Here is an 11,960-nt window from a genome sequence, read left to right as displayed (position 1 = left end):
ACATGTACCAGCTGATAATGACCGGCAGCATGATGTATTTCAGCATTCATTGTTAAGTGGTTCTGCCTGGAAAATTGACTTGAAAATGTGTTTCAGGATGTGCCAGATATTCTCATGCTAATTTCTCAGCCAAAACCTCCCATGTGGTGTCCAATGTGATATCAGTAACTCAAAGGCAGGGGAAAATGAAGCCTCTATCTGCTTTCAAGTAATTTATTCTCCTTTTGTCTTCTTACATCCAGCAGCTAAGTAAATTACAGGGATTAAAATACAAAAGACATTTAATTTTTTAACTGTAATTTCTTAGCTCCTGGCAACAGAGTAACGAAAAAAGAGAAATTAAGAAAAAGAAATAACCCCCAAATATAATTTCTAATGATTAAAATACAAATACAATTTTAACTGATTAAAAGTAAGAGGACCTGTTTGAGCATGAAGAACTAGCAGCAGACTTCAGGATTCAAGTAGCTGTAATCAGCTTCAATTTCACATTAAAAAAACCAAAGGGGAAAATTTCTGCTGGTGATTACTTTGACTGTATTTCTGGTATACTTCATCTTTCTCTTTATTCAAGCTGCTTTTAATTTTATCAGCTTTATCCTTAATTCTGGCTTTCTGTTCCTCAAGTCTGGAGGGTTATCCAGCCCTTTGAACTGATTTCTGACATGCTCTGTGGGAGGTACAGTGCTATCTGGAGTGCTTGTGTGGTAAAAGGTCTCTTACACCCTTTTTCCAGGTGGGCTGTAATAGACAGAATTCATGGCTGTGTGGGAAGTCAGTGACAGAGCTGGGAATTATCTCAAGTCCTAACGTCCAATCCAGAAATAAGAGAAGCCAAACTACCATTTATTCCTCAGGTGCAGTAGATCTTAAAATGTAATTCTTGCCAAACAACTGCTAGGCTTAGCACAAATCCCATTATTTTGGCACTTTTTGGTTTTGTTTTTTTTTTTTTTTAGAATCAAACATAAGTTTTCAAAACAAAACTCAACTTGGGCCGGCAAACCCAAACCACTTCTCTAAATTCTTTCAGCTTCTCAATGCCCCACCGTGACGCAGATGTCTGTAAAACACTGCTTACTGATTTCTGTCTTTAATGGTGAGAGCAGAGTCGCTACCAGAGCCATGGGCATAGGCAAGACACTTGCTGGAAAGGTGCACTTCTCAAAGTTTCTTCTCTATGTGAATTCCAGAGCAAGAAAGCTCCTGCCTAAATCGTTTCATGTGTGCTCAGTATTTTAGTTGTTGCAGTATCTATTTCAGATGTTCATTATAAAGTTGAAACAGGGCTTTTTGAACAATTCTCAGTAGTTTTTCACAACAATTCAGTGGACTTATACTTTGGATAGTTTTAAAGTTTTGATGTGAATGTGTGATTTAAGAATTTGAGGTCTTCACAAACAACTCTGTATGGAAGACAGTTTTCTGTAGTTCTCAATCTGGGATATGCACACATATGGAAGAAATCCTTTTTACAAATAATTACCCTAGAAGGAGGTTCCTTTTCCTTTAGCTTTCTGCCATGCAAAAGGCTTCTTTGACCCTGTTCTCTGCTGGATTTTCCCTACTGATACACTAGGACAAACAAAAGGGCTCTCTGGACCATCTGAAACAACGGAGGTAGCTGCAGTTGCCTCAGATCTGAGAGTGACCTGCAAAGCTTTGCTCCTAGGGAGGATGCAGCAGAACAATGTCATCCTTGTTTGCATTCATTTAAATCAGCGCCCGGAGTCTTTCCTTCCCGCTGTGTAGCACGTCCCCCGCACAGGCTCACAAAGGGCGGTATTCATCAGTGAGCAGCAACTAGTTATAATCCTTTTGAAAGACAACAGGCTGTGCCAGCTCTACCAAGGCTTGTTTTAAAGAGTTCATCCTTCCTCGCTCACGCAAGCCTGGGGTTGTATTGGCTGACTCCTGTGAATGTGGATGGATTTGAGCATCCAAGGACCAACTGGGGTGGTTTCCATGGGATGGGAAAGGACTCTCGGGGTCAGCAAGTCTTGTAGAAGTGGTTACATCCCCTGTGGGAGCTCAATGACTTCCATCCCGGGAACCATTTGGTTTTGTGCCCACACTCCTCCCACGGACAAGCTGCTGCACAACCTCACTACTCCGGATGGGGTGAACCTTCTTTGCATTTCCAGTCTCAATTGGTGGTCAGTTTGCTCCCATTTGTTCCCATGCCAGCACTGGCCATTAGCTTAAATAGCTCTCCCTGGTGTTGGATTTATTCATCTCAATGCGTTTGTAGGGAGCAAGTGGCTCCTCGCAGCTTTCATTTCTCGAGGAAGAGACTGAAGCTGCTTTAGTTCTCCTGTTGCAGAGGGGCAATGCTCAATCTTCAGTCCTCCCTGTTATCTTGCTCTTTATCAAAACTCAATGTACCTGTCCTGAGTCTTGCTGGGACAGGCTGGGAGGGATGATCGCAGTCTGGCTGAGCCCAGACGCTGAAGATGCAGCTGCAAAAGCAAAGGCTGAGGCAGCTATGGCAGTGAAGTTGAGTAGGGAGAGAAGAGCTCCCAGGAGACTTGGGCTGGAGGAAAAACCTGTGAGGTAAAAAAACCAACACATGCTTGATTAACTCTTGACAGTCAACCTTAATAGAGAGCAGGGGTTCCCTGGCTTTCCTTGTTTCCCATCTCACATTTCTGTGCATTCTTCATGCTGTTGCATGACCTTTCCTGTGTTTGTCTCACATCTCCTTCTGCCACTCTCCTTCCTTGCTTGCTTTCTGGAAAAGTCTTTCAGAGTTCCATTCTGGACTGTACTGGGAGGCTGCTCAGAGCTTAGCAAGGTGATTGCTTTCCCAAAAATCATCCTCAGCAGCTAGCAAATGCTCTGAAGGCAGCTAAGACCTTGAAGCAGGTTTGAGCTGCCAGGGGCTCTGTGTGGGCTCTTGTTTGCCAGTGAATTTCCACCCACTCTCACCAAAACCTTGAGGTCCCCAGGGGTGCCCCTGAAATTTTGGTTCAAACCAAAAGCATGACTGAAAACTACTGTAGGACATTCAAGCAAGCAAAGACCATCACTTCTAGTGCACACACGCACACAAAACGAGTTTAGCTCCTGAAATTCAGACCCTTAATCCAACCTTAAACCCATCAGACTTGACAAGTTAAATCAGCTTCTCCCAAATTCTCCTGTCTCCCGGTCTTGCATCATTTTATATGAAGCTCAGCGAGAACCAGCCTCCGGTGGAGGTAGTTTCTGTAGCAACTCTAAAAGTCACCCTTTTGGATGATCCTAGAACTGCCCATCTTCCTCCCACTGAAAGGAACGGGCACTTAAAGCAAAGAGATAATGGACAATCATAAATTGCTGTATGTTGCAGTAGTCCCTGTTGCTGCCTGGGAGATGCATTTGTCACCTAGCAACAACATAAGGTGACGAGGAAATAACAGATTTTTAATCTAATGCCCATGAATTAACAGCTATCAGAGAACAGCCTCCTAAATCCACTGATGAGGTGGATGTAATTGATTGAGGAGGCAAGAGCTCCCAAACTTTTCATCAGTAAGTGGATGAGGAGGAGGGAGCAGGGACTACCCTTCATGTATTAATATAGATATGTTTGCATATATCTCCTCATAGGTGGAATGACAAAAAGCCTAGAAAAATCCCCCAGACTGGAGATTAACCCTTAGACACAGAGCTACCCAGAAAAAGAGTCTCCTGGTATTGCAAAACCCCAAATGTAACAGTGTCACAGCAGGGGTCACATCCCACCGTGGGTTTCGGAGCAGAGCTCTTCTGGGCTTTTGGTGTCCAGTCCTGGCTGAGCAAGTGATAGGGCTCTTTATGATATTCACATATTCAAGTTGCTCAGCTGATCACAGGCAAGGAGAGTTTTCCTGCAGCTTTTTTCGGTATCGGGATCACCCCTCAAGCAAAGACAAGCCTGTTTGTGGACCCCCTCTTAGACAACTCAGTCTCCTCTCATCATCATTACTGAGAATACAAGGACAGGGTCCACAAATTGCCGCCACCACTTGAAACCCCTGTATTGGACCAACCACCAGAAATCTTCAAAGTTTGCCTCAAGGGCGGGAAGCTGAGCAGTGGCAGAATTGATTTCTTTCCCTTTCCATCTAGAAATAGCCCCAGAACAGATGCTGTGTTATTTTTCAGTACCAGGAGCTCATTGTGGTACCTGCCCCCCAGAATAGTGGGGATGATCCATTCGGTAGCTCTAAATTGGAAGTACCCTGGGTGCTGGCATGAGGGAAGTAATTGTGAGAGGAAGAAATCTGAAATTAGTTCACTGATGGATGATCTCTTTGAAGCCTGAGATTGTAAGAGTCACAAGGTTTCCAGCAAGGCTGTGCACATTTTTATACTGCAGGAGCTTTTTCTTTTAAGAAAACAGCTAAGAAATTGGCTTGGCAATTTACTGTTGGACAAAATTGAAAAGAATTGGTCTGAACTGGGACACCAATGTGTTCAGACCATTTATATAGTGTAGCACAAGCACTTAACACCATTATGAAAAGATGCTTTCTCAGAAAGTACCGTTTAAGAGGCTTGCCTTTAATTAGCAGTCAGCTGAAAGTAAACGTTTGAGAACACCAGGGTTTGGACTGGGTTTATGCAAAACTTTAAATAACAAACTCAGGTTGAGTATGTGTATCAGAATTGGTTAGACTTCTTGACCTTTTAGTTGAAGCAAAGCCACAGAGGTATATCTCAAGAGCAGCTTGGCTTTGTCAATCATTACTGAAGTAATGGCATGAGAACATAATGCTTAACTTCTGGAGTGACGGCTGAACATATTCACGGCAACACCCTTTGTGTTAAATCTGGAAGAACCGTAGCTAATGGTGCATTTCAGCCACGGGCTGTAAACCTCAGTGACAATGTATTGCTGACTGCTGAACAAACTGCGATCGTTGTTCTGTGGTGATCAGAGCTGCGGTGCAAACCACCTTACACCTCTGTTTAACTACATCATCTGGATGTCTCCATCAGGATCAAATCTGTCCTTATGTTGAACAATGAAATCTTGTATTCCTTATGAGAACTGTGGGGCATATGTGGTTTTGTGGATGCATTTTCCTAGCAACCCAACGCCTGGCAGCTGTGTAACAGCAGTCAAAGCTGCTGGTAGTGGTTGTCTCACATCGGGAAGAGTTTCTTTCATCCTTGGTGTACGTGTTTGAGGTGGTAGATGGAGTGCATAGGAGACAGTTGGAGGTAGCTCTGCTTTTTCTGCAATGCCAGAATTGCAGCTGAAGGCAACGTGTAATGAGACAGTATGGTCTCCAGTGATTCTTTATTTGTAGCTGGTCCTGTTAAATATAGCCGTGGGTTAATATGGAACTAAGTTCAGCAACAGGAATTTGTGAACAGGTATGAAAATACCGAAACAACAAGGTGCTGACCTTAAACTAGTGTTTCTTTAACTTCTAGCGGCTATTTGAGTGTGTCCATGCAAACCCAAATTCGTTCCTTGGCTAGTGGTAATTTCTGAAGTGCGGGAAGCCATTGGGTAATGTATTCTCTGGCTGAAGGCACAATGTGCAGAGAAGTTTTAAAAGCTCCAAATTACAGAAGGTAAAACACTGCTACAAACAAAGGTCTTTCCACGTTTCTCCTGCCAGTGATGCAGAGACCTGGAGCTTTGTGTTTCTCTTCATGGATCACAGGAATTGGAGTTCTGGTTTTAAACTTCTTCCAGGTAACCAAACCCTTCACCAGGACCAGGCTGATTTTAGGGATTTGGTTGCGGGGGGAGATTTCAACTTGTATAGAATTTAGTCATCAGCCCTTTTTACTTTTTTGGGAAGAATTTTTTGAGCACCTGATTAATTTGGGGAGGATTTAATGTTCACAACAATTCCAATTAATGCAGAGAAATCTGCCTTAATCCTTTATTCTGTCTACGGATATTGAAATGGAAGAGCATGGGTCTTCAGCAGCACGGGTGGGTGTTTGGTTGCATTGATAGATGACTGCCTCAGAGCAGATGCACTTTGCTGCAGTTTACGCTAAGGTAGCTCTGCTGAGACAGTTTGAAGGATGATAAAAGAGAGTCCAGAGGTTGTCATTCAGCCATGAAGAATACTCAGGGCACACATAATCACAGCAATCAGCTGTCTGGTTTTGACCTGTTATTCTAATAATCAGTTGAAGTGCAAAAAAAAAAAGTTAAAATATTCTGCACCAGGGTCCATGTGTGACATGGTAAATTAGCTCAGTTTTAAAAGGACGCGTCTGGAAGAGTTGAAGCTTCTGTCTTTTTCTCTATTCCTCATTTGGGTTTCAGCCACTCATGAAATTTCATAGATAATGTTTTCTATGAAAGACTTATTATATCTAAAGACCTCTGGTGAAACTTGAGACCAAAAAGGCAGTGTGTGCACAGGATCAGACACATTATAGAGATTTGTGGGGTAATTTCTTGCTTTTTACAGTGACACAAGCTTTGCACAACAAAATCCTTACAAAGAAGTCCTACTGGAGCTGTAATATGAGATCTCTCAATTGCACATATTTGATACAAATTTCTAATACAGAACACAGCTTTACAGTCTGGCTCAAAAAAAAGTCAGAAATCTCTATGTGTTTTGGATATACACGGAAGGAAATTCAAAGTAAAGTAATGATTTACAAATTACATTCTAATAGTTCTCTGCAAGAAATAAATATAAATTCTTCCATCTTGCTCATTCTGCTTCCCAGTATTAGGGCAATTCTATGTTTGATCTGAAGTTTTTTTGTAGCAAATTTGGGCAAGTATTTTTATACACCTAGTGCGAGTCAGCCAAAAATTGTATTGGATTTGATTCAATCATACTGATGAACCACTCCAGTTACTTTTTGCCCAGATAATTTGAAACTGAGGCTAAGATCAACATGGCTTGCAAAAACAAACTTGTTTGAGTGGAGAGTAGAAAATATACCTGAAAAACAAGTTTCAGGTTCACATATTTGCAATACCTGAAACCTGACTCTGGGAATGATGCACCAGTAGTATCTGAAAAGAGGAAAATGCTGGGTAGAGCACACGTCTCGTCAAAACAGCTCCAGTTTAGAGCTACATTCACAATTAGCTACTTGAAAATGAGCTACAGACCAAGAATTTGGTCACAGGACGTTTTCAGCAGATATTTCTGAATAGCAAAGCCCACTTCTGTAAACAGGTTTCTGACACCTGCTTGTGTGTCCCTGCTCTCGTCCTTCCCTCTTTCACATAAAAAAAAAATGCTTTCCCCCTGGCCAAGCTTTCATCTGCAAACTATTGAATTTTTGGAGCTCTCTGCGAGGTTATCTGCTGGTTTTGATATGGGCTAGCTCAGAGCAGAGACGTGCGGTGGCTCCGTGGTCTCTGGGGATAAGGCTAGTTTTCGTCCCTGGAGGAGGCAGCGCCTGTGTGGCTCTTCCTCTCTGACTTCCCACTCTGAGATCAGTAATTATACTGGATTAAAAAAACAACACGTATCTGCCCTCTCTGATTGACATGTGTGTTTTCAGTTAGCAGACTCTGGGTCGGACTGTGAGCTTGGCGAGAGGTGAGTGTGGCGCTCTGTTTTCTCACCCGCGGCTGGTCCCACCCCAAGCTTTTGGGGATGCTGTGCTCCTGCCCGGCACACTGGCACAGCAGAGGAATGAGGGCTTCCAGGAAAGGATCATTTAGTTTTTGTTCCAAAAGAGGAAAGGGAGGCTGGCAACCCTTTGGGTTTTCAGCAAAAACACTAGTGGTGGATGCCAGTGCTGAAAGGGAAACCAGTTGCACTCTGCTTCATACATCATCTGCATCTGCTCCCATCTACACAGAGAAGCTTTTAATAGGCTTCCCTTAGTGGATGAAATCTCTATCCTCTACTTATCAATGATACTTTTCTTTGTGTTGTAGACATGCGTTGGAGACGGTACGGTCCCCTCACGCTGGACTGAAAGTTCTTTTTATTTTTCCCTTGTTAGGTGCATCAGGGGGAGCGATGAAAACTATAGCAGCTGGTATGTGTGGTAAGTTTTAGATCTGGTTTAGAGGGAAAAACTGGCAAATAATATTCTTTGATGGATATGTAGAGAGAAAGGCATTAAGAGAGACTGATAGCTAGAGAGCATTGCTCCTGGGCTGTCCCTGTGTTCTGTCTTTACTGACTAATGGGAATCATTTATCCATATTCTCCTCACTGTACACAGACAACTGAGCTGGGCAAAACCGATGAATGATTTTGGGGAGAAATGTTTGAGTTTCCAGCCAGCACTCAGCACTGAGACATTGGTTTCCGGGGACTTTGATCATGTCCAGTACACTGACGGGGAAACCGCAACATTTAACGGCTATTTGCAAAAGATGTTAATGAATATGTTAATTCGAAGACATGAAGCCATCTGTCGGTGCTGCCTGCAGATGGTGATGGTACTGTTCCTCCCCTGCTGCCTCTGCCTCAGGTTCCTGATGTTGTTTTTCCTGGCCTTGCTCCTGTCCTGTGGGATCTGCTGCTGCCTGCAGTGCTGGCTGAAACGGCGGAGCTGCCTCCCCCACCGACGCACCTTGGCCGTCTTCGCACTCAGCAGCTCTGATGCCTTTTGCGGTTAGTCCTCTCCCTACCTACTGCAAGGTCCTGGTGGACTTTCCATGGCCCATCTATAGCCCAGTGGGAGGCGGCTAGGCTTGCACGGGAGCTGGGCTGCAACTGGGTGCTGTATTTATGGTGGGCAGTGTGGTGTCCAGGTCAGGCACCTTGGGGTGATGTTCGGACTATAGACTGGAGACCTTAAGCAAGCAACATCCACTTTTCCCCAGGTGTAACTTCAGCTGAGCTCAGTGTTGTCCCTGTGTATCTGTGTGTCCCAAAGGTGCCTAGTCGGGGTTTGGCCATGCTAACACTGAAGGTGTGTGGACCTTCTCAGCTGGCGGACACATGCAGCCGCAGGCACTGTGTGGGGTCAGACAGCCCTTTCCAAAACATGACCTGCATTTCTCACTCAGGCAAGACCACACCGGTCTACCTGAGGCACCCCAGCAGGTAGCTCAACTGACCGATACACCCTGACATCTATCAAAAAATAGTCTTGGTGGGTGCCACCTTCTGCATTCCCCCAGGAGCTCCCACTCTTTTGAGGACTGGGCTATAATGACTATGTGTAGCACCCAGCACTGGCCTGGGGTATTGCCAGCAGTGTCAGGAGGCTGGGCCAGACAACAGTCCTTCCAAGAAGAATAAAGCTAATTCTGTCATTAGACTAAGCCCTTCCCAAAGAAGATATTGCCTGTTTTCTGGGTGGTCATAAACAGTGTCTCCACAGGGAGGACGCACCTCAAACCCACCCAAATTCCTCTGTTCTCACTTCTTGTATCCGGAGTTTGTGTAAGAGCCTTTGTGATGCCATGCTTCAAAAATTACATCCATGCCTTTCTTGTTTCCAAGCGGTTTGGCAGCTCCTCCCAGGCTCACCCCTCTCACCCCCACACTTGCTCTGTCTGATGTACAGTTACAGCTTTGCTTTTTCCCCAGCGAGTGAAGCACCTCCGTGCCCGTTCTCCAGATCTTCAAACCCCTGCATGACTGCAGAGACGTCGTCTTCTCCAGCTCCACAGTTCAGCCTTGGGGAAAATGAGTTGCCTCCATCCTATGAGGATATTATGAAGGAAAACAAGCTCTAGATGCCACGTGTTGGCCTTCTGTGGTTGCATTTGGTCCATTGGAGATCTTCCCTTATGCTACAGTCATGTGAGATCAAATCAGCCCTTTCCACAGGTTGGCCGAGAGACTGAAAAGCAGCACATATTTCATCTGAACCTAAAAGGGGAGACAAAATGCAACAGAATAAATGCCAAAAGCATGTGTTGAATCTGTCACAGGAGCTCAGTTTGACATTTTGATAGGGCTCTGGATTTTGAGAAGCTCCCTCAAAGGTCTGTCTGTATTCGGGGTTTCTGGCTCAGCCTCCAGATTTCTCTCTCTAAGGCTGCTCAAGCTAGTGAAACTCCATGTGTTTTAGGACTGAATGTTGACAAATGACTTGATAGTTACTTCTCTAAGTTGGGCTGCCTCCTTCACTCGGCTGGGTGCCAACAAACACCCTCTGGCAAAGTCATGTTGCTCTGATACATTGCAATGCAATCATGCCACTCTGCGATGAAGGATAGTTTGCCACATTTAAAACATTTAGCACGGCATACCAGATTTGTCTAGTGCAAAAGGCAGCAAATTTATGGCCAGGGCAAGAAATGGGGATCAGCAGGAAGCAGCAGCAGCAGGAGCTGGCTACAGAGCACCAAAAAAAAAAAAAAAAAAAAAATGGAGTTTGCTCATTAGAGCTGTTCTTAATTTCATGGTCACTGTCCACAGCTATGCTTGCTCTACCTTTGCGCAACAAAAAAAAAAAAAAAAAAAAAAAATGGAGTTTGCTCATTAGAGCTGTTCTTAATTTCATGGTCACTGTCCACAGCTATGCTTGCTCTACCTTTGCAGGCCCACAGGCTTTGAACGGCCCAGGACCCACACTGCAGTTCCCCACAGACATGAGTTGGGTTAGGTATTTGGTGCTCAGTTACAGAAATTTATTAGGCTAAAGAATGTCATTTTCTTCGAGGTGACCACTGCAGACAGGATAGAAAGAGACTTCCAGAAGCCATCTAGACTACCTTATATCCGAGCAGGAACAGACCTACCTAAGCCATTCCTAGGAAGTATTAGCCTCCCTAGTTCTCAAATTACTGAGGAAAGATCTTGAATTTCCCCCTTAGCTAGATTCCAGGAGAAAGCAAAGATTTCCTTTGTTTGTCACGGACAGGTGACTGAAGGCTGGATTTAACCTGCCTGACCTCTCTAACTCTGATCTCTCACTGGCAAGGCCCAGGGGCTGCAATCAGACCCCTCTTGGTGCAGAAGGTAAATGTCACACCTGGCACTGTGCACTGCATGCCCCTGGAGCCATGAGCTCACAGTCAAAGTGGGCAGCTGGGTTCACCTTAGGTACCCCAAAAGATTAATGGAAGCCCACAGCCTGCCTTGTGGAGCAGCTCCCCACCTGTAGAGTGGGGTTAGTGCCAGTTACCCTGCTCAGCAAGGAAACTGGGAAGATAAATCCACTAAAGGTTATGAAGTGCTCACATATTCTCATAATGAGGCTATATAAGTACCTTCGCTAGATAAAGAATTATAGCGTATTTTGAGAGACAAATTCTCTGCCAGCACCACCGCAAATTATCTCCATAAAATCTTATTTTAGAAGCAGCTTTAATGTTTGACTCTCGCGTGAAAGGAAATAAATGTTACTGTAGCAAAATGAATGTTTGTGCCAGCAGGCTAAAATATTACAGGGTTTATTAATAAAGAAAATTAGCAAGTACAGACTCAGCCATTGGAGAAGTCGAGCAATTCCCGAGTGTCCTTTCACTGGCTGAACTGGGTAAGAATTGCAGGTAATCAGCACCTCTCAGGATTAGACCTTTTATATACATAACTGCTTCCACTACTCAACCCCTTCAATTTATGCCCTGAAGCATGAGATTTGATTATGTTTGTCGCTTCAGGTTGCGTAGCCTGCTAGTGGGCATTAAATCAGCCATCACTTCCTTCCCACCTACACACTGCGTTTGCTTCAGTGACCCCTTCGTGGAAGTGAACTCCACAGGCTGTCTGCATTATATGCTGCATAAAACATTACTGTCTCCCGCTTATTAATTGCTTGGCTCTAAATAAATTGCTGTCTTTAATTTCATCGAATGTCACCTTCTAATCAGATGGCTGGAGAGGCTAACAAGCAATGGCTGCTCTGGTTTCAATGCCTCCATCGCTCTGCATCCTTCCCCAGCCACCCAACAGAGGGCAAGCGAGGCTTTCAGCAACATGCCCAGGAGGCTGTTGCTCCTGAAGAAGCAATCCTAGGAAACAGGTTTGTGTTTCCATACTACTAGTGTGCATTCAAGTGCATTCAGCTTCATGTTTAGGGTGTTTTAATTATTCGCTAAAGGAATAAGATTGTTCCGTCAAAATTGTGTCAGA

The 11,960-nt window shown here is 44.3% G+C and overlaps 1 protein-coding gene across 1 annotated transcript; it reads left to right on the top strand.

The window, feature by feature from the left end:
* Positions 1–5,599: 5,599 nt before the first annotated feature.
* TMEM207 (transmembrane protein 207) lies at positions 5,600–9,613 on the top strand. The gene is made up of 5 exons (XM_014945870.1): positions 5,600–5,674; positions 7,471–7,508; positions 7,921–7,965; positions 8,398–8,540; positions 9,465–9,613. The coding sequence occupies exons 1-5, from the start codon at positions 5,600–5,602 to the stop codon at positions 9,611–9,613; spliced, it is 450 nt and encodes a 149-aa protein (XP_014801356.1).
* The last annotated feature ends 2,347 nt before the right edge of the window (positions 9,614–11,960 follow it).

This window comes from Calidris pugnax, unplaced genomic scaffold, assembly GCF_001431845.1.
Source record: "Calidris pugnax isolate Ruff unplaced genomic scaffold, ASM143184v1 scaffold111, whole genome shotgun sequence".
Lineage (NCBI taxonomy): Eukaryota > Metazoa > Chordata > Aves > Charadriiformes > Scolopacidae > Calidris > Calidris pugnax.
Note: the sequence above shows the minus strand (reverse complement) of the source record. Positions and strands in the feature narration are given on the sequence as shown.

Bases quoted from the DNA above. Each gene is read 5' to 3' on its own strand.
- TMEM207 (XM_014945870.1), top strand. From the start codon at position 5,600: ATGCAGAGACCTGGAGCTTTGTGTTTCTCTTCATGGATCACAGGAATT. The intron at 7,509-7,920 runs GTGAGTGTGGCG...TTCCCTTGTTAG, and splicing joins GACTGTGAGCTTGGCGAGAG to GTGCATCAGGGGGAGCGATG. The intron at 8,541-9,464 runs GTTAGTCCTCTC...CTTTTTCCCCAG, and splicing joins CAGCTCTGATGCCTTTTGCG to CGAGTGAAGCACCTCCGTGC.